At 42.2% G+C, this 24,711-nt stretch overlaps 2 protein-coding genes across 4 annotated transcripts in view; one reads left to right on the top strand and one right to left on the bottom strand.

Moving 5' to 3' along the window:
• The first annotated feature begins 428 nt into the window (after nucleotides 1–428).
• On the top strand, nucleotides 429–4,938 carry TREML1 (triggering receptor expressed on myeloid cells like 1). Of its 2 annotated transcripts, XM_060164183.1 has the most exons (6): nucleotides 429–502; nucleotides 690–1,022; nucleotides 3,084–3,186; nucleotides 3,572–3,657; nucleotides 4,154–4,206; nucleotides 4,566–4,938. In XM_060164183.1, the coding sequence occupies exons 1-6, from the start codon at nucleotides 460–462 to the stop codon at nucleotides 4,878–4,880; spliced, it is 933 nt and encodes a 310-aa protein (XP_060020166.1). In that variant the 5' UTR covers nucleotides 429–459; the 3' UTR covers nucleotides 4,881–4,938. The 2 variants fall into 2 exon arrangements, with proteins under 2 accessions (XP_060020166.1, XP_060020167.1); XM_060164184.1 differs by lacking the exon at nucleotides 690–1,022 and having other exon boundaries at nucleotides 460–502.
• A 7,091-nt stretch (nucleotides 4,939–12,029) lies between these two features.
• LOC132527319 (adenylate cyclase type 10-like) overlaps nucleotides 12,030–24,711 on the bottom strand; it is a 38,422-nt gene continuing 25,740 nt past the window's right edge. Inside the window, exons 21-30 of one of the 2 annotated variants that reach the window (XM_060162842.1) lie at nucleotides 24,275–24,604; nucleotides 21,970–22,033; nucleotides 20,536–20,755; nucleotides 20,069–20,194; nucleotides 17,563–17,735; nucleotides 16,852–17,008; nucleotides 15,261–15,465; nucleotides 14,123–14,240; nucleotides 13,314–13,512; nucleotides 12,030–12,747 (exon numbers count right to left, since the gene is read on the bottom strand). In XM_060162842.1, the coding sequence (XP_060018825.1) occupies nucleotides 12,424–12,747; nucleotides 13,314–13,512; nucleotides 14,123–14,240; nucleotides 15,261–15,465; nucleotides 16,852–17,008; nucleotides 17,563–17,735; nucleotides 20,069–20,194; nucleotides 20,536–20,755; nucleotides 21,970–22,033; nucleotides 24,275–24,604 (1,916 nt within the window). In that variant the 3' untranslated portion in view covers nucleotides 12,030–12,423. The other variant, XM_060162843.1, reaches the window with a different exon arrangement.

Genomic DNA, 24,711 nt, shown 5'->3' with positions numbered 1-24,711 from the left:
GGGTGGGGCACTCACACAGAATTTAAAATCAAGATGGCCTCGGGCCATGAGAAGGACACTATACTTCCCTCCTTCACAGCTCTGCCTCATCGGATTCTATATTTGGAATACCCTGAGGACCATCTTCCCCCTTTCTCTAATGCTCTCTGGTTGTCACAATCCTCCCCCCCCTCTTCATTCCTTAGGGGTGGGCAGGCTCCCAGCCTTCTGTTTTTCCTTGGGTCTTCTCACCCTACCTTGCCCATTCTTACCCTCAGGGATTGTTCCTGAGCACTGAACCAACCAGGGCTTGGAAGAGCTCCTTCTCCCCACCCATGGAGGGGCCCACCAGTGCCTGCTTCCCAGCCCATGGTCACTGAGAACCCCACGTGACCGTCTGAGGCAAAAGTTTCCTGCCCCCAGGGGAATGCTGTGTCAGTGCCCAGGCAAGCCCCAGAGCTGACATCTCCCTGCCCAGCCATGGGCCCCAACCTGCTCCTGCTGCTGTTCCTGGGACTAGCAGGTAAGCTTCAGAAGGAGCTGCACTCTGGGTCCCCACATACCCCGCTCCACGCCCAGGAATAACGGGCATTACCATGGCAACAATAACATGTAGGCCCACAAGGTTGACCTCTAGATCCCTGTGCCCCTATGCAGTGGGTGGGCCAGGAGGTGCCCTGTCCAACATCCCTGCAACTTTCCTTCCCTAGGCCAGGGCTCGGCTGGCAGCCTCCCTGAGGTGCTGCAGGCGCCTGTGGGGAGCTCCATCCTGGTGCAGTGCCACTACCGACTCCAGGATGTCAAGGCTCGAAAGGTGTGGTGCCGGTTCCTGCCAGAGGGATGCCAGCCCTTGGTGTCGTCAGCTGTGGATCGCAGGGCCCCAGCCAGCAGCCGCATATTTCTCACTGACCTGGGGGGTGGCCTGCTCCAGGTGGAGATGGCTACCCTACAGGAGGAGGATGCCGGAGAGTACGGCTGCGTGGTAGAGGGAATCTCAGGGCCCCAGACTGTGCACAGAATCAGTCTGGATGTGCTCCCTGCAGGTGAGTTATCTCAGCCTGGCCACCACTGCTCTAACCTGCCTTCCTGCCCCACCAGCTGCTCTTGGGTCCTCGGTGGGTAGGGGCCCTTGTGGGGGAGGAATTGGGAGCAGATATCCTTTTGACAGCTCTGCAGGGAACGGAAACCAAACTGGGTGAGAAGTCTGAGATAAACCAGCCACACAGCAGTCCCCTTTCCCCTCCCGCACAAGTGGGTCTCCCCACAGGAAGGCAAATTCTCTTTCCCCACTCAGGGCCTTGGCCTCCTTGTCCAGCATTTTCAACATACTTGATGCTATTATTTTGCTTAGAAATGTTTTAAACAAAGTTTTAATTCAGACATATCAACTGGAATTAAGTTTTTTACATCTTCCAGGTTTTTATTGCTGTAATAACAAGTCTGATGGCTTAAAAACTATTGAATTTATATCTTATTTAATTTTATAGGTCTTCACTGAGCATCTAGTATGTGCCTCACCTACAGGCAGGGTACATTCAATGCCTGAATTCCTTCAACTCATTCAGTTTTACAAACAGAAAATAGTGTCAGCAACAGTTAATATTATAGGGTTGAGAACAGTTAATATTCTCAACCCTATTTTCAGTATAGAAACTATGTTCACAGGTTTCATTTTCACAGGCTATAACTTTCTCATGTCTAAGTATTTATTGAAAGTACATTTTAAAGTAGTAAATTTTTCCCATAAACATAGGATATTGTAAAAAAAAGAAGTGCTCTGTCGGGAACGCGGTCAGCTACCTGAGGAAGCAGAAACTGTCCTACCTTGCACTTGTGGATGCTGACATTGTTTTCATTTTCAGGTCTTCCTTTTTCAAGTAATTTGTGCCAAATGCCCAAAATAATGAAATTAAGAAAGGCATTTTTCCTTCTCTCAGTTTTTTCTCCATCTTTTAATTACGAGGATGGACTAAGCTCTCATTAGAATCCCTCTTGAGTCCACAATTATTATTTATATTATAAATATACTTCTGTTAACCCTAGTCATCCTTTGTTCTCCTTCTTCCTTGACACTAAGGTTTAGTAACTCAAGATTACAACTCCCTAAATGGCAAGCTGTGACAAGACAATGCACTGGGAATAGGTGGCAGGGAGACAGGTGCCTGAAGTGGGGCAGGTCCTGAGGACCCCAACAGCTGTAGAGAATGGATGTTCAGGCAGGCAGGTAGAGCACAGTATCTAGGGAGGATGTGGGTGATTTAAAAAACTCCAGGAGATCAGGACATATGCAGCAATATTGGGGCCATAGCGTCTCCAGTTCCTGGATTGGAATGGGTTGGGTAGTGGGAATGGTGAATCTCTGAGAACATGGCAAGACTCTCCTCTCAGAGGGTCTAGAAGGACTGCCCGGGTTCCCAAGGCAGATCCTCAGGCCCAGAGAAACCAACCCTGAGTCCCACAGACAGAAGTTAAGCATGTTGTTGGGATGACAGAAACCTTGTCACAAAACTAAGTCTCAGGGTCCAAGCAAGGCTCTCAGCAAGGATCAGTTGGCATTGTGTCACATCAGGGCTGACCCTAAGTTCCTTAGCTCCTGAGCGCAGAGCTTGGGGTGGGGCTCAGCCAGCCTGCAGGGGCGGTCACAGGGTTGCAGGTATGTGGAGAGGTCTAGCAGGCTGGGCTGAGGCCCCTTTGGAGAACAAGTGATGAGAGCCAGGAGCAAGGTCTCCAATGAGATGAGTGAGGTTGGGTAGGGAGGTGGGCACAGATTACCCAGTAGGGTTTCTGCATAGTCTGAGCAGCCTGGGTACAGGGGGAGCAGGTGGAGAAGAAATGCAGGGGGGGAGGGTTGAGCTGGTGGTAAAGGGGAAAGTGAGCATATTCACAACCAGATAAAGACATAAAGAGGCCATTCCCTGACCTCCAGAATGAGAGGCCCCTAAGGAATATCCCAAGCACCGCTTCTTTGTGTTCCTTACTTGGGACTTCTCCTTCCTCAGCTCTACTCCCCCAGTCCCTCAGATCTCAATAGGCCCTTGAACCCTGCCCACAATGGGTATGTTCTCATTAAGTATTTCCTTCTGACTCAGCTCCTGGCCTGAAAGAGGAGGACGAGGAGACCCATCAGGTCGGGAGTCTGGCTGACATCTCCTCTTCAGATCCTGTAGGCAGTGCCAGCCCTTTGGATCCCAGCCGAGATAAGAAGAGGTACTGACAAGAACTGTTATTTGGGTAGCTGGGAAGGGGTGGTGGTGAAGATATGGCTTGTTTAGAGCCCCAGACTAAACTGAAAAGAAACTTTATGATTCTTTCCACTCCTGGGGAATTTCTGACCAGGCAGACAGACAGACAGACAGACATACTTCCCTCCCAGTTCAGCACTGACCCCTTCATCCCAGATCTCCAGCCAGGATACCCTGATAGTGTCTCTCTCTGCCCTGCCTGAGTCTGTCCTCCTCATTCCATTCCAAAAATCTTTCTCCAACCGTGGCTCACCAAGAACTGCACCTCTGTGCCACTTCTCTAGGATTCCTGGCAAGCAGCTCCGTGCCAGGCTCAGGGCTAAGCTCACCTACTCCTTTGTGTCTCTCAGCAGACCCTTGATTTGGGGTGCTGTGCTCCTGCTGGGCCTGCTGGTGCTGGCGGTGGTGCTGTTTGCTGTGATGGCCAAAAGGAAAGGTACGTAGCTGTCCACCTGCCTATCTCAGAATGGCCCCCTGGTCCTGTATCAGCCAGTCTTGAATTCAAGGCTGAGAATCTAGGTCTGCTCCCCCTACAGATGTGCTTCAGTAAGGGTCCCCAGACCCTAGAATTCCCATGGCTGAGGGGTAGAGGAGAGCAAAGAGATTCAGTGGGAGGCGGCCTGGGGAGAAACAGGAATTGGAGAGGGTGAGACAGTGGGACTGGGGACAGGTGACTGGAGGAGGTGGGGGATTTCGGGAGATGGATTGAGTGTTGAGGCAGGTTGAGGGGAGCTGTGGAAGCAGTAAGTGGGTGGGGGGAGAGTTAGGGCTGGCTGGGGGTGGGGGCTGGGGAGATGGAAGGGGAAAACTTTGCTGGTGGGAGTGGGGAAGGTGGAGGCTAGGACAGAGGTTTCCAAAGTTTCTGAAGGGCGTGAGGCGGGCACTGAGTCAGCACAAGAAGCAGACTGTGCTTCTGTCCTCTGTCCTGCCAGGGAACAGGCTTTCTGCTTGTGGACGATTTCAGAGCAGTGGAGTCTCAGGCTCGGTAAGAGATCTCCGCAGGCCCCCAGCCAAATTCCCCAGACCCTCCCTCTGCCACAATCACTGAGAAGTCCCAGGATGATGAGGTGGAGAAAAGACTGTGACCCAGTAGAGGTCCAAACCCTCTTCCCAAACGCTGTAAACTTGGCAACAATGGTCTCCTACCTTCCCACCTTGCTATCCACCTTCCCAGATTTGTAGAGAAACTCGGGGCATGAAAATCTTCAAAGTGAAGCCTTCTTGCCCACTGACATACTCAGGATTGAAGAGACAGATCCAGTCTGGTCCTAGGCTTCCCATCTAAGGGAACTGGGGCAGAGGGAGGCATTTTCTCTTTGCCTGATTTGCCTGCTTTTGTTACAGGCCCCCTCCTCAGTGGTCCACCACATCAGTGACTCTGGACTGGCTGCTGACTTGCCATCGGATGTACCATATGTTAGGCTTGACTCGCCACCTTCCTTTGACAATAACACCTACACCAACCTTCCTCTTGATTCCCTGTCAGGGAAACACCCACCCCCAGCCCCATCCTGTTTGCCCCCTCTGCCTGCTAAGGCTGAGATCTGCTCCAAGCCTGTGACATACGCCACAGTCACCTTCCCTGGAGGGGACAAGAGTGGAGGAGCCTCCTTCGAGCCAGCCCAGGATCCACCTAATAGTGAGATTCCACCCAGCTAAGCTGTTCACCATCCTGTAAACTCACAGAGATCATCCCCAGGGTTCTGTGCAGCCATCCACGCAGTCTGTGCCCTAGATCCTTAGGATATCAGAGCAACTAGGGTCTTTAGGATCTGATCTAATATCTTGACTTTTCTCACCTGGTAAGTGATACTTGGAATGATTGAGGTGTCTGGGGAAGCCCCCCCCATGCTAGTTCCTCTGCCATTACACCACAGGGCTAAATAAACTCTACATGATAATATATGAGCTCTTGATGCTTGAGGGGGAAGGAAAGGGCCCAAGTTTGACTTCACATGGCCCAAGAACTGAAAACACTCGTCCAGAGTTTGTGTTGTATGATCTCCTGCCTGTTCTGCTAGCGGGGAAGTGGTTTCCCTCCCTGGTCAGAATACTGCACACAGTTTGAATTAAGGGGCATCAAGAAGACTTCTTCAAAAGTATTTCCTGCCTTTATCAGGATACCTGAAAGTATAGAGTCGTTTGCTCGAGTCTAGAAATCTCTTCTGCTTTCTGCTCTATACCTTGTAAACAAGTGACATCTTATGATGTAACAACATATGGTGGGAGAAGGGGGATAATAATTAGTTAAAGGAGATTCAGGAAAGATGGGGTATGAGAGATGAAGTTGAAAAGAAATAGGAGTAAGGTCAGAAACTGAAATAAATACCAAGCTTAATCCTTGGCAGGACAAAGGATTTTCAAGCACCAGGAAATGAAAGAACTTTGCAGACATCAGTTTTACCAGAGCTGGCTCTTTCTCAACTGGGTGATCATCTGGTAGTTCTGTTCCCTTTGGCCTGAACTCTGAGCCTGGGACGAGTCCAGTGGAAAAAGGGCATGGGGGTGAGGGGAGGAGGAATAAATGGTAAGGGTATGACCATGGTTAAGTGTAAATGAAAGCTAGTCCAGCCTGGGGATAGGAGGCCCTTTAAGGTTTCTGCCATGATTTCTTCTCAACTGTTCAGTTTGAAAATATTTGCCCATACTGAGATGAGAGACTTAAATGGAGAAGATGAGGTGCTCAGGAACCCAGTCTTTTATAATCACGGAGAACTAAGCAAAAAGAGATTTTGGCCATCTGGACCATCTGGAAGGGCCCTAAGCTTGGTCTAGATATCTGAGGAGAAGGAACAGGCAGGGACTGTGTAAGTCTAGCGATGCTATTTTCAGGAAGCTCTGGCAGGATGTTTTGAGCTTCCTCTGATAAGAGTCTCAGCCTGTGACAGAACCTAAATTTACTCTGTCCCTTAGGGAGGCAGGAGCTGCCCACCAATCAACTAAGCCCTCATTTCCCCTGGCTAAGATGACTGGGGACTTGCCTGGTGGGAAGGCAAGGTTGGGGGGGGGGAGGGCAGGAGAATGTGGGGGAAGGGCAGACTAGGTCTAAAAAGCACCCCTCTGGGAGAAACTTAACCTGGTCTGAATGTAGTTTGAACTTTTTAGAACGTGAGAGAAGTAAAGGTATATTTAACAGTACAAAAGAAAATACTAAGATAATCAATTGGCTGGAAGAGAAGAGGGAAGGAGAGATATATTAATTCCATCATTGCTTTGGTTGGTATTCATAGACTTCCAACCAGAGTCATAGGTATAAAAGTAACTGCTAAGATGAAAATACTAAACTAAATTTCATTATAAGAAACACAAAAACAAAGCAAAGAAAATGCAGGTGACATGGTGAGGTGACTGCTTCATATCAGAACCTTTGGAATTCAGTTAAAGAAGTTCTCAGAGGAAAATTCACACCCTTAACAAGAATTAAGCATCTAATTCAAATAGCTAATTTTAAAGGAGAAAAATGACATAACTAATACATAAATAAAAGAGCTTATTCTCTGAAGTAAAATGAAATAAAGTGTTAGCTAACTTTACTCAAGAAGATGGATGAAATAAATGACAAGGGGAAAATCATCACAGATATAAACACAAGGAAAAAAAATAACAAGAGTATTTTGCGTGGGTGGTGGTGGTAGAGTGGGAATGACTCTAAAGGGGCCTGAAAGAACTTTTGGGGGTGATTAAATGTTCTCTATCATGTTTGTGGTAGTGGTTACATGGGTTACATTTGTCAAAACTCATCATTTAAATAGGTGTACTTTACTGCATGTAAATTATATTTTGATAAAATTTATTTTAAAAAATACTTGAAAGGTCATTGGGGAATAGTTAAAATAATCTTAGAGGAAAAAAATCTTTAAAGTATTACACAAAACTCAGCAGCCAAGAAAGAATTCATAGATACATTAAAACTGACACATTAGGATAAATTAAGAAAAAACTGATACTTTTCCCTTTATGACAAAAACACCATAAACAAAAGTCAAAACACAAAATGAAGAAAAATTTTGCAGCTCATACAAAGGCAGATGGCTCATTTCCCTAACCCCTACAAATCAACTAGAAAACAAATACTTAATAGAATACAGTCACAGAATACATACCTATAGCCCACACAAAAAGAAATATAAACATAATAAAGATGTTTAACTTCATCTAAGGGAAATACAAGTTAAAAGTACATTGAGAGTGATTTTAAAAGAAAGTGGTTAGAGAACTCTGAAAATTCTCTCCTCCATAAAAGAAACAAGAAAACTGGCAAAAATAGAATCAACTTTTTCAGAACTCTGGAAATTAACCAATGGCTTGCATCAATCCAAGGAGTATTTACTCAAGAAAAATGGCTTTCCCCTGCCCCTATTTGATTTAGAAGACAACTTCATTAAGCAATAATTATATGCCTGTGTTGACGGGTACACCATTTATTAAGATGTAACTTCTATGACAATAACAATATGAAGAAGGCGGGAGGGAATGGGGCTATATAGAATCAGTTTTTGTATATTATTGAAATTAAGTTGGTATTAATCTGAACTATATTGTTAACTGTAATCCCTACAACAAGAAAATAACACAAATTATATAGTAAAAGAGATGACAAGGGAATTAAACTTAACTCATTTAATATAACAAAAGACAGTGAAGGAATAGCGGAGAAAAAAAGACATAAGACAAGTAGAAGACAAATAACAAGATGGAAGACATAAATCTTACCATACCAGTAATTATACTGAATGTAAACAGATTAAACATTCCAATTAAAAGGCAGAGATTGGCAGAATGATTAAAAAACACATGATCCAACTATATGCTGTCTCTAGGAGACAAACTTTGGATTGAAAAACACAAGTTGGCTGAAAGTAAAAGAATGGGAAAACATAAATCATGCAAACTAGCTATAAAACACTGGAGTAGCTATACTAATATCAGACAAAATAGACTTTAGGACAAAGATTGTTACTAGTGATAAAGAAAGGACATTCTATAATGATAAAAGACTCAACCCATTAAGAAGATATAATGATGATAAACATATGGGTACCTAACAACGGAGTTTCAAAATACAGCAAAAACTGATAGAACTGAAGGAGAAATAAACAAAGAGTAATGGTTGTAGACTTCAATATTCCACTTTCAAAAATGATAGGACAAGTAGGTGGAAGATTAGCAAGGAAAGAGTAGACATGAACAACACTATAAACCAACTAGACCTCACAGATACCTATAGAACACTCCACCCAACAACAGCAGAATACACATTCTTCTCAAGTATACATGTAACAGTCTCCAGGACAGACCATATATTTGACCATAATCAAGTCTAAATAAATTTAAAAGGATTGAAATCATACGAAGTATGTTTTCTGACCATAACAGTATGAAATTAGAAGTCAATAACAGAAGTAAAATTTGGAAACTCACAAATGTGTGGAAATTAAACAACTCACTCCTAAATAACAAACAGGAAAAAGGAATCTCAAGAGAAATTAGAAATACTTTGAAATGAATGAATATAATTACACAACATACCAAAACTTAGGTGATTCAGCAAAGTCAGTGCTTAGAGGGAAATTTATAGTAGTAAATACCTGTATTTTTTAAAAAAAAGAAGAAAGATCGATCTCAAATTAATAACCTAACTTTCCACCTGAAGAAACTGGGAACAGAAGAGCAAACTAAACTCAAAGCAAGTAGAAGGAAGGAAATAATAAAAATTAGAGCAGAAATAAATGAAATAGAGAAAAGAAAAACAATAGAAAAAAATCAGCAAAACCAAGAGTTGTTCTTTGACCAGATCAACAAAATTTACAAACCTTAGCTAGACTGGACAAGAAACAAAGAGAAGACGACTCAAATTACTAAATCAGGAATAATGAAAGTGGAAGGAGAACTACTGACCTTATGAAATAAAAAGGATTATAAGAAATATTATGAACAACTGTATACCAACAAATTAGATAACTCAGATGAAATGGACAAATTCCTAGAAAGACACAAACTACTGACACTGACTTAGGAAGAAATAGAAAATCTGAATAGACGAATGCCAAGTAAAGAGGTTTAATTAGTAATCAAAAAACTTCCCAAAAGAGAAGCCCATGCCCAGATGGCTTCACTGGTGAGTTCTACCAAATGCTGAAAGAATTTTAAAACCAATCCTTCACAAACTCTTCCAAAAAACAGAAGAGGAAGGAATACTTCCCAACTCATTCTATGAGGCCAGTTTTACTTTGATACAAAAACCAGACAAAGATCACAAGAAAACTGCAGATCAACATTCCTTATGAATGTAGATGCAAAAATCTTCAACAAAACACTAGCAAATAGAACCTAGGAACAAACAGAAAGGATTATACACCATGACAAAAAGTGATTTATTCTAGGAATGCAAGGTTGGTTCTACATTTGAAAATCAATATGATACACCATATTAACAGAAACCCCCCCCCCAAACCACATGATCACTTCAACAGGTGACAGAAAAAGCATTTGACAAAACCCAACACTCTATCATGATAAAACACTCAACAAACTAGGAATAGTACGGGATTTCGTCAACCTGATAAAGAGCATCTATAAAAAATTCACAGCTAACATCATACTTAAAGGTAAAAAACTAAAAACTTTTCCCCTACAGTTGAGAACAAGAAAAGCATGTCCACTCTTGTCACTTTTATTCAACATTGTACTGTAGGATCTAGCAAGTGCAATTAGGCAAGAAAAAGAAATAAAAGGCATCCAGATTGGAAAGGAAGAAGTAAAATTATCTCTATTCGCAGATAACATGATCTTGTATATAGAAAATACTAAGGAGTGCACCCAAACCAAAAAAACTTAGAGCTAACAAATGAATTCAGCAAAGTTTCAGGATACAAAACCAATATGCAAAAATCAGTTTTATTTCTATACCCTAGCAATGAACAACCCAAAATGAAATTAAGAAAACAATTCCATTTATAATAGTACCAAGAATAATAAAATTATTTAGGTATAAACTTAACAAAAGAGGTGTAGGACTTGTGCATTAAAAACTACAAACATCACTGAAAGAAATTAAAAAAGACCTACATATATGGAAAAGATATGCCACTTTCATGGATCAGAAAACTTAATATTGCTAAGACAGCAATTCTCTGCAAATTGATTTATAGATTCAACATAATCTCTATCAAAATTACAGCTCTCCTTTTTGTGGAAACTGTGGAAACTGACAAGCTGATCTAAAAGTCATATGGAAATGCAAGGGACCCAGAATAGCCAAAACGATCTTGAAAATGAATAATAAAGTTGGAAGACTCACACCTCCTCATTTTAAAACTTACAAAGCTGCAATAATCAGGACTGTGTGTATTGGCATAAGGATAGACATACAGGCCAACGGAATAAAACTGAGAGTTCAGAAATAAACCCATACATCTCATAAAACCATAAATCAACAGGAGTGTTCAGTCATTTAAATGGGGGAAAGAATAGTCTTTTCAATAAGTGGTGCTGAGAAAGTGTATATCCACATGCAAAAGAATGACTTTGGAAACTTACCATTCAATATATGCAAAAATTAACTCAAAATAATCAAAGACCTAAATAAAAGCTAAAACTATAAAACGCTTAGAAGAGAACAGAGAAAAAACATCTTTGTGGCCTAAGATTGGCAATGGTTTCTAAGATATGATACCAAAGCACAAGCAACCAAAAAACAAAAACAAAACAGATAAACTGGACTTCATCAAAACAAAACACTTTTGTGCTGCAAAACAGTACCATCATGAATGTGAAAAGACAATTTATAGAATGAGAGAAAATATTTGTAAATCAAATCTGATAAGGGTCTAGTATCCAGAATATATAAGAAACTCTTCAAGCTCAACAAAAATGCAAATATTCCAACAACAAATGGACAGAGGATTTGAATAGACATTTCTCCAAGAAGATATACAAGTGGCCAATAAGCTCATAAAAAAATGATCAACATCATTAGTCATTAAGGAAATGCTAATCAACACCACAATGAGATACCACTTCACAATCACTAGAATGGCTATAATCAAAAAAACAAATAATAACAATTGTTTGTGAAAAACTGGAATGCTTGCACATTGCTGGTGGGAATGTAAATGGTACAGCAACTTTGGAGAACAATTTGACAGTTCCTTAAAGAGCTAAACAGAGAGTTTCTGTATGACCCATTGTCATAGAGAAATGGGTATACCATTCCTAGGTATATACTGAAGAGAACTGAAAACATATGTTCATACAAAAAACTGTACACAAATGTTTATCATAGCATTATTCATAATAACCAAAAAGTGGAAACAACCCAAATATCCATTAGCTCATAAATGGATAAACTGTGGCATATACATAAAAAGGAATGTTATTCAGCCACAAAAAGGAATTCTACAACATGGAAGAAACTTGAAAAGATTATGTTAATGGATCTTACCTTATTATATAAGATGGAATCAGTTCATCTCAAAGCCTCCCTGGCCTCCGGTCTAGCTCTGATTCTAATTTCTGCCATAGTTGCATTACCGACTGTTAAGAGTTAAGAAAGATCTAAGTTTCATGCTTTAGAAACACAGGCTTTTATTTTGACAAAGATATAGATAAAGGCTAGCATATTTAATATGTATACTATACAGTATCTTAAAAAGGAGACTTGGGGGCATATCTTTGTATTACATGTAATGAAAGAATCATGGTCCCTTCAGATGATTTTTGTTTGTTTGTTTTAACATATACATTCTTGAATTTCTTCTTCATCTTTATTCTCCTTGACATCAGCCACTCTGACAAATCCTGAAAATAGGAACATAAAGAATAATACAAACACAAAGAACTTCCTCAGCAATTACAAATTTAACTCATGGCCTGGAGGAGGAGATTTGCTGGGCCCTAAAGCAAGAAACTATATTCTTTCCTCTCTTTTACTTGCCCATATCTTATCATTTACCTTCACAGACATTACATTGTGGTTTCTAAGGCCTTCTTTCTCCCTTAGTAACCATCCAGCTACTTCAAGGGAACAATCTATTTGTTTAAGCTGGGACCAGGGAGGAACTTCCTATGCCTAAGGGTTATAGATGCTGAAACAAAGGGCCAAGAGAGGCTCTTACACTGTTCAACAATATAAGGGGTCTCTGTCTAGGGTGGGTCCGGCACTGTGAGAGAAGGACAATTACCTCTGGAGCAAGGACTAATCCTAATTATCTGCATGTCCCTTCTTACTTGGAGGTACAGTCTTTGACTGCTTGTGAGTAAGAATCTGAGACTGTTCTTTATGTCTCTCAGACAAGGGTTCCAGGAAGGAATGCTTACTCTGCAAATTTCCTTCAAAGGAGTTATTTTCCTCCAGGAATTCTCCCTCTATCCAAATCCTGGTCAAGCAGGTGTCAAAAGGTCTGATGACGTTAGTCAAGGACATGGACTCTCTCTTTCCACATCTCATTACAGAGGCTTTAAGCTCAGAGACCCACTGGTGATAGACAGGGCAGGTCACACATCGAGAGAAGAACTCCTTAAAGTACTGAAAGGAAGCGAAGGTCCATTAGCTCAGGGATTAGTACCTTCTTTCCTCCACTCCACTCCATCAGAACTTACAGCAGTCCCCACTCAGCATACTCACTCAGGGCTGGGGTAACAGAAAGGAGTAAAGTAGGCCCAGATGGTAAAGTAGGCCCAGAAAGTCTGTTTTGAGATACAGAGGGACTGGAATGTTTTAGACTCAGAAGGCAGGGATGCAGGGAGATGTGTCAAACTCAGAAGGCAGGGATGCAGGGAGGACAGTATAGACTGAGCCAGAGTGGTCCACTGAGAAGGGCTAAGTGTTAACATTTTAATGGTACTGGGTAGTACCATTAAAATGGTACTACCCAGTGCAAACCCAGAAAGTTAAGGAATCCAGTCCTGATCATGCAAGAATATCTGGGAGGATACATGAGGTAGGTGGAAAGACTTTCTAGGCAGAGTAAAAAAAGGGTTCAAGGGGGAAAAAGAGACAGAGGCAGCAAGGAGAAGAGTAAGGGAGAGATGCAGGTGGCAGAAAGAGTGCCATAACTTAGGTGTTAGTTGAGGGGTAATGGAGACAGGTACCTTGAGGGTTTGGCGGGGAGTCTCTGAGGCAGTATGTGCGAAGACACCCTCTGGCATCTTCTGTAACATTAGCACATGGCACTCTAGGAATCGGACAAAGCCATGTGAACCAAACAGTGAGGCATTGGTTCTTTTCACCAACTGGTGAGCCTTGGAGAAGTGGTGCTCAAATAGCTTCCACTGTGAGTCCTGGGCAAACCTGAAAGGGAAGAATCAGAGCTCTCAGCTCTCTCCCCTGCTTACCAACCATGGCTCTCTCATAGAACTGTCACTTTTTAAGGCTCTAAGATCTCCTGGACAGTCAGAATTGTGATTCTGGTAAGTGGCCAAGGCTACTAACTCATATGTAAGGAGACTTAAAAGGAAACCAATGATATTCAGTCTTGCCATGGGTTATCTTGCACTTAAATGTAACTCTAAACTGAACCCTTAATCTATAAGCCCAAACCTGTTAAGGGACAAGAAGAACCCTACAAATAAGATGGGGGGTAAATGGGAGGTGGTCTTTAGAAGTGGGTTGGATGAGAGAAGCCACCACAATGAGAAGCCCACACACTGCAATGAAGAGTAGCCCCGCTCGGTGCAACTAGAGAAAGCCCGCGTGCAGCAACGAAGACCCAACACAGCCAAAAACAAATAAAAAAAATAAATAAATGTATTAAAAAAAAACAAAAACAAAGAAGTGGGTTGGAGATGTGGAACAGTCCTGCCTGGAAGGGCAAAAGGCAATAGTTTCAATGAGTTCATGGTGTCTTCAAATTTCTACCCTTTCCCACAGCCCTGAGTAACATGCTGGTACCCCACATTACCACATGGCCAGAGAGGAGTGGACCCCCAGCATGACATTGCTCTGAGAATTTAGAATGCAGCTGTGCTCGTAATGTTGAATGAAATGCAGACATTCCCCAAAGGGCCGACACAGCCATCCTGTGGAGAGAGAAAGTAACCAGGTTAGTATAAGTTGTCCACGTAGGAAGTGGTATAGAAGGTGTGTGGTACAGGGGAGGAGACAGCACCTGAAAGGCAGACATCCCTGAATCACAACGTGGTTCCTAGACCTTAAGGAACCAGAGGCCAGGAGCAGAGGCCATGCCTAAGGGACGGGCTCATGACTGCCTATGTTCCAAACCCAGGGCCCCACCTGAGGTCTGAATCCCTCAGGAGTACAGCAGAGCCCGGCACAAATTTACCTTTTCCATAGAGCAGCAGATCTAAGCAAGCAGAATAGAAGCAGGCCAGGCCAAGGACATCATGACCCTGGGAAATGAGCACCCACTGACTCTCCAGCACATGGACACACAGATCAAATCTGCCGAGAGACAGAGCCACTGGGACCAGCTAGAGAATGGGGAGGACGGTATAGGAGAGGAGGGGATCTTACACCTTCAAAGCAGCCTAATATCCCCTAAATCTCCTCTCCATAACTCTATTTATATAGAGAGCATCTGTGCCTGGGATCAGACCTGTCTCTAAGGCAAAGGAAGTGGGAAAATGACTCTGAGACAATTTCCAGGGTCTTGATCAATTACCTACCTCCCTGCAGAAAAATGGGGGAAAAAAGGAATATTTGGTAGCTCAGACTCTGCATTTCTACTCCTGACCCCTCAAACTTAAGACAATGCTTCCTGGAGTGACTAGAGAAGGGACAGTCCTGGCTGTGGAGAGGGAACAGTTTCTCCCTCTCCACTCTAAGCTTCTCTGGAAGATCATACCCTCCCTTCTAAGGCAACAAATACAAAGGACAGAAAATGATCTTAATACTTTTTCTTCAGAAATGCAGATCTGAAGAGAACTGACAGAACCAGATTCTCCAGAGCTGGTTTCTTGAGGTGTCTGCATATCTCACGAGCTTGAAAACCTAAGGAGGTTAAAGAGCATCATGTGAGGTCTAGAGGTGAACCTGGCCTCTCTAAAAGCCCTAGGCCCACCAGCGTCAGGCCCCATTACCCAGCCTGATGGAGAAGTCAAGATGGCCGAGGCAGAGCTTGGTGTAGGCCAAGGCCTGCATGAGCTGGGCTGTGGCCAACAATCCCTCCCTGGAGAACCAACACAGGCTGTTTTTCTGAATGGCCATCTGCTCACAATGCAGCCACTTCTCCTTGTCACCCATGTTCTGGGAGAACTGGGAGAGGGCCACGTAGGTAGAGACAACCTGCAGGGCAACAAACATGGGGTAAATATTCTGGCTGTACAGTCAGGCTGCATGCATCTCCATCTCGTCCTTTTCCTGCATAAGAGCCCCCTGCATGCTTTGCTGCTCACTCAGTCAGCACTCCTGGGGGCCCCACCACTCACCTCAACTCCAGCTATGAAAACACACTCCTTCTCACCCCTACACTTCTAATTTGGTCATTCTTACTGCCTGTTCTTGAAACAAACCACTTTCTCCATCTGCACCTCTTGTTTCTCCCCAATCCGAGACTTTTCCCTTCAAAACGCTGGCCAAACTGCACCTCTTCTATGTTTTCTCTAATTAAGTCCTCTGATTCTTGCCCCTTAGAACTCTTCAGAACTGCTGCCTAGATCTCTGTTATCAGTTGCGTGCACATTTGACATCATTGATGACACTCTTGAAACACCGTGTTCGTTAGGTTTCCAATAGAATAATCTTATTAAAATATAAGCAGACTCGGTTACTCCACTTCTAAGAAGCCACTAACAGCTTCCCACCTTCTTTAGGGTAAAAGCCAAAACCCCTACAGTGGCCTACAAGGCCGGCACCATCTCCCATCCCCCTCCCTAGACTCTCTGACTCATCTCCTGGTTCTTCCACCTCTCCTCCCTCCCCTCTAGTCACACTGTTCCTCAAACACAGAGGGCATGCGTTGTGCATTCGCTATGCCCTCTTCCTCTCCACTCTTCTCCCAGATAGCCATGTGGCTTACTTTCTCATCTCCTTCAGATAGTTGCCCACAAGCCAACTGCTCAGTAAGGCTTTCCCTACCATCTTATTAAAATTGCATCCCCCCCCGCCCCGCCCCGCACCCAGTTCCCAAAACTCCATGTCCTCTGGTCTTCATGTAATTTTTCTTCATTGTATTTATTATCACCTAACATACGACATATTTCACTTATCTGTTTCCCTGGAACCAAGATCAGTGCCTAGCACAGAATAGGTGTTCGTCAAATATTTGTTGAGCAGATGGATAAAAGAGAGATATAGACAGATGGACACTAAAATTAGGAAGCCTTTCTTCTTTTTTCCTAAGTCAGCAATTCTGATCCTTTTTTTAGACCACTGGCTTTGAGAATCTGATGAAAGCTATGATCCCTTCCCTACTTCCTATCACTCCCCAAATGCTCTTTTGAACATACACACAGAAGTCAACATTCAGTTCAGAGAGTTCACAGATAGCTTCGTACCTGGAAGCCCACCTATAAACTGCAAATTGAGAACCCTGCTCAAACACAAGATCAGTGGTGTCCCGTTAAGTCTGGGTTACCGTGGAACCACACTTAACCAGGGACTTGGCAGGGTCTCTCCCCCTAGCATTTTAAGTTTCTGAGTGAGGACATAGGTAAACCAAGGGTGGCTTACCTGGGCTTCACTGGCAGACTCCTTGGCTGAATTCTCCTGCATAAGAGTGGCCAGGCAGGCAAACCTGCGGCTGCTGGCCGTGGCCTCCAGGTTGTAGAGCTGCCAGAGCAGGGAGAGGCATTGCACCTGCTGCTGCAGGATTGCCAGCTTCTTCTTACTGGTGTGAAGCAAAGGGTGGTTAGCATGCCCTTATTCTTCACCAGTGTCCGCTATCCTTCCCCACAAGAAATCTGAGTCTACTCACCCAGACTTTCAGACTCAGAAAGGTTCCTGGGATCCCACTACTTCTAACCCAATATGCCTTTTAAATTCATCCCTCTCAACCAGAAAAAAAACTTTTCAGAGACGTTTTTTAAAAAAGGTTTCATTCTTTGAATTGCTCTTTTGGTTGAATACATTTCCTATAAATTATTATAGCTCAATAACCAGGTAGCAACTTGGTATTATGTGTATATATATCAGAGAAATAATATTGATATTAAATTGCCACATATGTGTATGTGTACACACAGTACACATATATGTATCTTTATTTGAAAGAGACAGGATAACACCATACTCCAAAAACGAAAGAAGTCCTCATTCAGCTACACTGAATTGGCTGTAAAAAGAGCAGTCTTTATAGTCAAATAGGCAAAACCCCAGGCTGGGTCCTAGTTTACTTCTCTGTGGCCCTAAATGGAAACAGGACAAGTTGGCTAGGCTTCTCACTTCTCACTAGGATTGTCTGGGGGCTGGCTCAGGGAACAGGAACGCCAGCATTTCTCTAGGAATGTTTGGAAAATGACACCAAACCAGGTCCAAGGGAAATTCCTTTTCAGCAGACGAAGGGCTTGCCTAGCCAATTTTTTGGCCAAGGTGATCTGTCCCATGTTGAAACAGACCTGGAGACGGTAAAATGAGAAACAGTAATGTAAATGTGGCAAGATTATTAAGGACAAGGTTCTGCATATAACACACTGGCTTTTATTTTGGAATGTGTACTTGGGGCCCTTGAGGTACTAGAGTGAGCTGAGTTGGAGCAGAGCCTGGCCACACTACCAGGCACCAGTAGGGCCATGAGCCAAGTAAAGGAGTGAGAAAACAGAATTACGGAGAAAGCACTCTCCTTTCTCATCTCCCACACATTTGCCAGTGAGTAGTAGAGGAAGGCTGTGATTTAGAAAGTGATGCTGCTAGACTCAGATGGGATTATCATTTGGGCAGAAACTGAGATGCTTCAGATGCCATGGAAAGCATCTGAGATATCACCAAATCCCGTATCCCTCTTCATAAACAAGTTGTACCACCATAGTGCATTTGAGGGTAGGATCTGAGGAACTACCTTGAGGTTATCATATACCTGCCTGTTCTATGGCTAAATCCTCCAAGAAAATGATAAAGTCTATGGTAATTTCTGAACAAGCTTAGGAAGACTGCACAATAATTCTTTCTTTTAAAGGGAAAGAAATAATTATTTAACTTTGCTCCAAAGACCTTTTGGTTGAAACACAAATAATGCAATACCTTGGACAACTCTAATATTCCCTTTGGTATTCAAAGGCATTTATACACATTAGGTTTACTCTCCTAATCAAGGTATCTTAAGGTTCACACTGAAACTAGTTTTTATTTATGTATTTTATTTGAAAGCTCGGCTCTCTAACAAAACATCCCCCATGGTTTTATGAAGTCATCATTTATAACTTGATAAATAATCATTCCAACATACTTTGTTCTGTTCGATTTAACAGTAATGAGGCCGGGAGAAGTTGCTGTTATGAGTTATTCATCCAGAATAAGTAAGTTTACCCCTATTTGTCCTTTGAAAATGGAATGTCTCATGGCATGATTTCCCCAGAGTTCCTATTTGATATACAAATCTCATTCCCTGGGGAAATTTGTTATAAATGATATAGAATGATCTACAAGGTATATTTATTTATTTATTTTAAAACAAGATGTGGAATGGAGTATAGTGAGCTCCTATTTGTATATAACAAAGGAAGGGGAAAGATTATATACATTTATGTGTGCTGAGCCCCTCTGGTAGAATACATAAAGAGAGGACACAGTGGCTCAGTGGTAGGATTGTGGGGAGAGACTTTGAAATGTATGTTCTTTTCTTCCTTCTAGCTTTATTGAGATATATTTGACATATAACATTGTGTAACTTTAAGGTGTACAATGGGATGATTTTTTTAATTGAGGGATAACTGACATACAACATTGTGTTAGTTTTAGGTGTATAACATAATGATTCAATATATGTATATACTGGAAAATGATCACTACAGTAAGTTTGATTAACATCCATCACCACATATAGTTACAATTTTTTTTCTTGTGACGAGAACTTTTAAGGTCTACTCTCTTAGTAAATTTCAAATATACAACACAGTATTGTTAACTACCGTCCCATGCTGTGCATCACATCCTCAGAACTTATATCTTTTGACTACCTTCACCCATTTTGTTCACCCCCGCATCCCCCTGAATTAGTTTATATACACTCCAGTGAGCAAAGGACATGACAGGCAATTCACAGAAATAAATGACCAATAAACATTTAAAGAAGACTTATAATATCTGATGTTGGTAAGGATGTGAAGAAGTGAGAAGAACTCAAGTTCATATAATACTGTAGTGGACAATTTGGCATTATATTTATTAATTGTAAAATCATTCATATTGTCTGCCTTAGCATTTCCACCTCTGAAAATTTCTCTTACAGAAACACTCTCACAAGGGAGTAAAGAGATATTTACAAAAATATTCACTGTAGAAATGTTTATAATAACCCCAACTTAGAGACAACCTAAATGTACATGAAGAAGGAAATGGCTAAGTAAATTTGATATATGGATATAACGTAGTACTTGGCACCTGTAACTATGATTGGATGTATGTCAATATGCAAATATGTTCAATCTGTATTTTTAAGAATAAAAACCAGATGCAGAAAAAAGACAATGTAGAATTATGATTCTATTTTAAAAATAATGGATAACAATAATGATATGACTATGTGTGTATAGCTGGTGGAATTCACACCAATTATTAACTATGCTGGGCGTGACATGGGATTAGTAAGCGCTCTTTCACCTCCTACATGTATTTCTGTTTTGAATTTGAATCACATTTATAATTGCAGACAAAAAAAGAGATTTTAAAGGAAATAACAGGATATTTCTCAAGGAGAAACAACCCAGACTTCAAGGTTACCCCCTGCCCTCACCTCTGACCGAAGACAGCAGAAAGTGGCCTCCTCAAACTGACAGATCTTCACCTTGCGCTGTTTATAAAACGAGAATGCTGAGGGCTGGCCCAGAAGGCTGCTTGCCTTCCTCAGATAAAGGAAGGCCTCCAAACAAGACAAGGGATGGAGAAACTGGATTAGGATTTAGATGTTGCTAAGCGTGTGACTGGGGCGAGGGCTAGATCAAGGTTATGATGAATTTGAACTGGGGCAGGATTTAGTTAGAAATGGGGAGCTGGACTGTGTGTGTGCAGGAGTTGGGGCAGGGCTGGCAGCACATGGTGCTCCTTCACTCTCACTTCATATTTTCTCCTAGACCCCTTACAGCTCCTCTCTCTCCCACTTTCCTCCACTTTTCATTGCAAGTTACCTGATGGTAAGAAATCCCTATAAAATTCCCCTAGTCATAGGGCTCAGCTCAGGGGCAGAGAGCAGAGCTTGCTCACCATGTAATTATCTGACAGGTCCAAGGAGGCAGCGGCAGCCTCCAGCAGGTAATAAAACGCACAAGTGGTTTCTCCAATGACCAGGCAGTGCTGGGTGAGAGGTGACAGCACTAACTTCAGGACTTCCTTACAGTGGCAGGGCTTCATGGTTAACATGTCTTTCTCAGGGCTGGTCTGAGCCAGTTTCCTGTTCACTTGATCCAGGAACTCTTCCTCTGTTCTTTGTGGAGAGAAGATGAAGAGCTGAGAGTGGCCACCCAGTAGCCACTCTTGCTGAGGCATTACCAGTTCTCAAAGCCACTTTATCCAGGAAGCTTTCCTTTATAATTCATTAATTCTATGTCTATCTTTCTCCTCCATTGCTCCATAGGTTTTGAAAGTCAGGGACCTGGTCTACAATGGCAAAGCCCTATTAGGGAGTTTTAAAAACCTAAAGCCAAAGTACCTCACAAACTAAAGGAAACGACCACACCTGAAGAGTAAACTAACACTGTTACATGCAAACATAAAAATGATACAAAGCAGTAAGTAATAATACCTTTATCTATTAGCACATTTGAACTCCATCATGGCATATTTGAATATTATTTTATACAATACCACCACCTTATCCTACAATAACCCTGCCATTCAGGTAGGCAAAAATTACCTCCCTCTTACAGATGAGGAAACTGAAGCTCAGAGAGGTTAAGTGACTTATGTATGACCTCACAGCTACTGAGTAGAACCAAAACTAGAGTTCACCTTTCTGACTACTAGTCCAATGCACTTTCTACAGGCACCACGAGTTCAAAAGAGGTCTGATCTCTCTGAGATAGAATGATTGAAAAAAGTGGGAACTGAGGAGGGCTTTGAAGGATGGTGACCATTCTGTTAACTGGAAGGATGTGGATGCCACTGAGTATGTTTAAAAGGGAGAACTGTGTGAGCAGAGACACAATAAGTATGGGGGTGATTCATGTAGAACATAGATTTTTGTTTGAAAAATGAAGGAAATCAGGTTGGATAAGTATAATAGGAAACGAGAGTGGCTGATGAATTCAAGGTATGAACATGTAAAATTGTTAAGACAGGCATTAGAAAGCCAGGAGGTACATAGTTATGAAATGTAAAATCATTTTAATATCATCTGGGCTCAAAAGTAATTGAGAAGGCAAATTTATAGCTGAAAACAATCTGCTACATGTACAATACATTTGAGAGCTATTAAATAAAGTTTTTCTTAATCACTAAAAAATAATTTCCCTACAAACAATCAAAAATTGCCTTTCTGATTCTCTGTTAACTTGAATTTTGGGCTGAGTACAAGAGTCACTGCTCCTGGGTGGTCAGATGCCTTCCTTGTCTGCAGGTAAGGTGAGTGCCCTAGTTTAATGGTTATCTGTGTCTCACTTCCTGGCCTCCTCCATGCCCACTCTCAGCATCTCCACCTACCTGCAGTGTTCCCTTGTGAAGGCCTCCTGACTTCTGGGTGATTTTGTCTGGAACTGAAAACTGTCTGTAGGGAGAAAGAGATGATTATCTTTAATTGCCCATATTTGTATTAACTGAGAATATTTAAAATTCCTGACTACCTTTCCACTGCAGCTTAGTTCATGACCTAATTGCCTCCCCATTATAAAAAATGATAAGTTTAGGTTTAAAATTAGCCTTACACACAAGATTAGGGTGCTAATTTTTTCCTTAAATGCAACTATTTGTGATTCAAATAGTAACTCCTTTCGTTCTCAAACTTCCCAAACCAATTCCTAATTCTGTTTGCAAAAGAAATGAATAAAGAATGTGTCCATCTGGTTTGATGACTAATTCTAATAGTAAAAATCCAAGAATATATCTAGATCAGATTTACGACTAGATGGGAGCGAACCACAGATCCTAAGACCTAGTGAAGAAAATCATGAGGGCACAAGATGTCACATCCCACCAGAGTCACAACGACCAGCAGAGATTTTCAGCTTTACCTAGCTGGCCTTAAATAACCTTTATCCTCTAGATTTGCCTTTTTCTCTGCAGCTGTCTTCTGACCAAAAAGAAAAGACTGGGAAGGATGTGGGGATGTTACCTATTTGGGCTCAGGAGCACAGGTGGTGGGATTGAAAAGAAGTCTAAGAGAATAATTATAGGGAGGACTTGTGTTTGTTAAGTAAACACAAGTTTATTATTGATTATTTAATTACGTCACCTGAGGTAAGGTAAAGCAAGGCTAAGGTAACTAAGGAAACTGGAATTTGGCAGCACTACTGCAATGCACAATTCTCAGGGCATCATCATAGCATAGCCCGTGTGAATAACACCCTCTGTTCTACATGGTCATGCACAACGGCCCTGGGTCTGAGAAGCCTACTCAGGGTTCGGATGTGCTGGAAAGGTCTTGGGCCTCTCTCACAGCTAGACTGACCAGGCTGTCGAATCTACAGCTGACAGTGACCTCTCAAAAACGAAAGGCCATATAGGAAATATGAATGATAGTGTGATTTCTTCATAATACCAACCAGGACATTCACTACTACTTTCCTCTTTCCCCTCAGAAAGTACAAAAGTGCAAATGACTGTAGAGCTCATCAGCCAGTGACCAATTTCTCCAAGTCACTGGTCCACCTTCATAGAGTCATAAGAATGTTCTGGCCAGAAGAGGTAGGATCATAGATCAACATCTTCATTTTAGTCTTTTACCACCACCGATTCACCATCTCTCCCATATCCCTCTCCCCTGCTAACACCAACACCAACTTCTCTTTTATCAAAGTAGAAAAAGAGAAGATTTGCCTGGGTCTTGACAGCTGTCTTCAAATATGAAAGAAGGCACAACTCTGAAAAATGAGTGAAAAAGTTGCAGGAAGGTAGAGTTCACCTTGATGAAAGAATCTTTCTAACAGCTACTGAGAATGAAATGGGATGCCCTACAAGGTAAGCTAACTGAAAATGTTAAAACTAAGAGGGTGAACTCTTGGCCCTCAGCAATGAAATCATGGAGTCCTAACCACTGGACCACAGGGAATTCCCGAGGGTGAACTCTTTATCTGGGATGTGGTAGAGGGCTATAGGCTTTGGGGAACATCTATCCACTAATCCAAACTTCTTTAAGTAGCTAACTCCTACTTATCCCTCAAATCTCACTCAAGGGAGAGTCTTATCTTACTCCTTTCTCAGGCTGGGCTGATGGCCCCTTCTCTAGGTACCCCAACTCCTATGTAGTCCGTTTTCATCACCTTTATCATGCCATATTGGAATTCTCTATCTATATGTCTGTATCACCCCCCCAAAACTGATAATTTCATTTTGTATTATTAACACCTAACTGCAGCATCTGATACACATAAGGGCTCCATATATGTGTACTGAGCTGAATAATTACTGAGCTGAATAATTATAATAATAAAAACAATAACTAAAACGTATTGAGCACTAACCACGTGCCTGGCACTATTCAAAGCACATTATATATTTATTTTAACTCATTTAATCCTCACAACAACCTATGAAGTGTGTATTGTTATTTTCCTCAATTAACTGAGGTTATGTAACTTGCCCAAGATTGCCAACCAAACCAAGAATAATCTCTAAAGTTCCTTTTAACTCTGAGATCACACTTTTCTTATTTCTGGTACTTCAGTGAGAAATGGCTCTCTCCACCTATTTTTCTCTTTTAATCTGATTTCACCTTTTGAATAAAGAGCTCCAAGTACACGAATAAAGAGAAGTGCTGCCCACGTGTCTTCTTTCTGCCCCCTGGATTTACCTTGGGGAGAAGGCAGCTGCAATTTGTCTGGGATCACTTGTGTTAGTATCGAGCCAGTATCTTTGTAGCTACAGAATCGGGAGGTCCCACTGGAGCTCTTAGTAGAACAGATGGCAAAACGGTGGAAGGGGACAAAGTCCCCCCCATGACAGCTCCCACAGCGGCAGGCCAAATCTCGAAGAAACCAGGCACATTCAAGGTGTAGGGCTGTCTGTTGTGCCTTGGGCCACAGCTCCCAAGCCGCTTCCTGCAATAGAGGCACTCCAAATTCTAGCACCTCGGTTTGAGGTAGGGATAGTTTCTCTTGTAGCCTGAGAGGAGAGCCAGCATCTGAAATATAGGAAAACCTAAATGAGAGTCCCCCTTAAAGTCCTTTTACGCTACCAGGTAGCAAACTCCCAAGCACATGCTGCTAGTGTATAAGAAAATTTTATTTA

Source organism: Lagenorhynchus albirostris, chromosome 10, assembly GCF_949774975.1.
Source record: "Lagenorhynchus albirostris chromosome 10, mLagAlb1.1, whole genome shotgun sequence".
Lineage (NCBI taxonomy): Eukaryota > Metazoa > Chordata > Mammalia > Artiodactyla > Delphinidae > Lagenorhynchus > Lagenorhynchus albirostris.
This window is presented reverse-complemented; position numbering and strand designations above follow the sequence as displayed.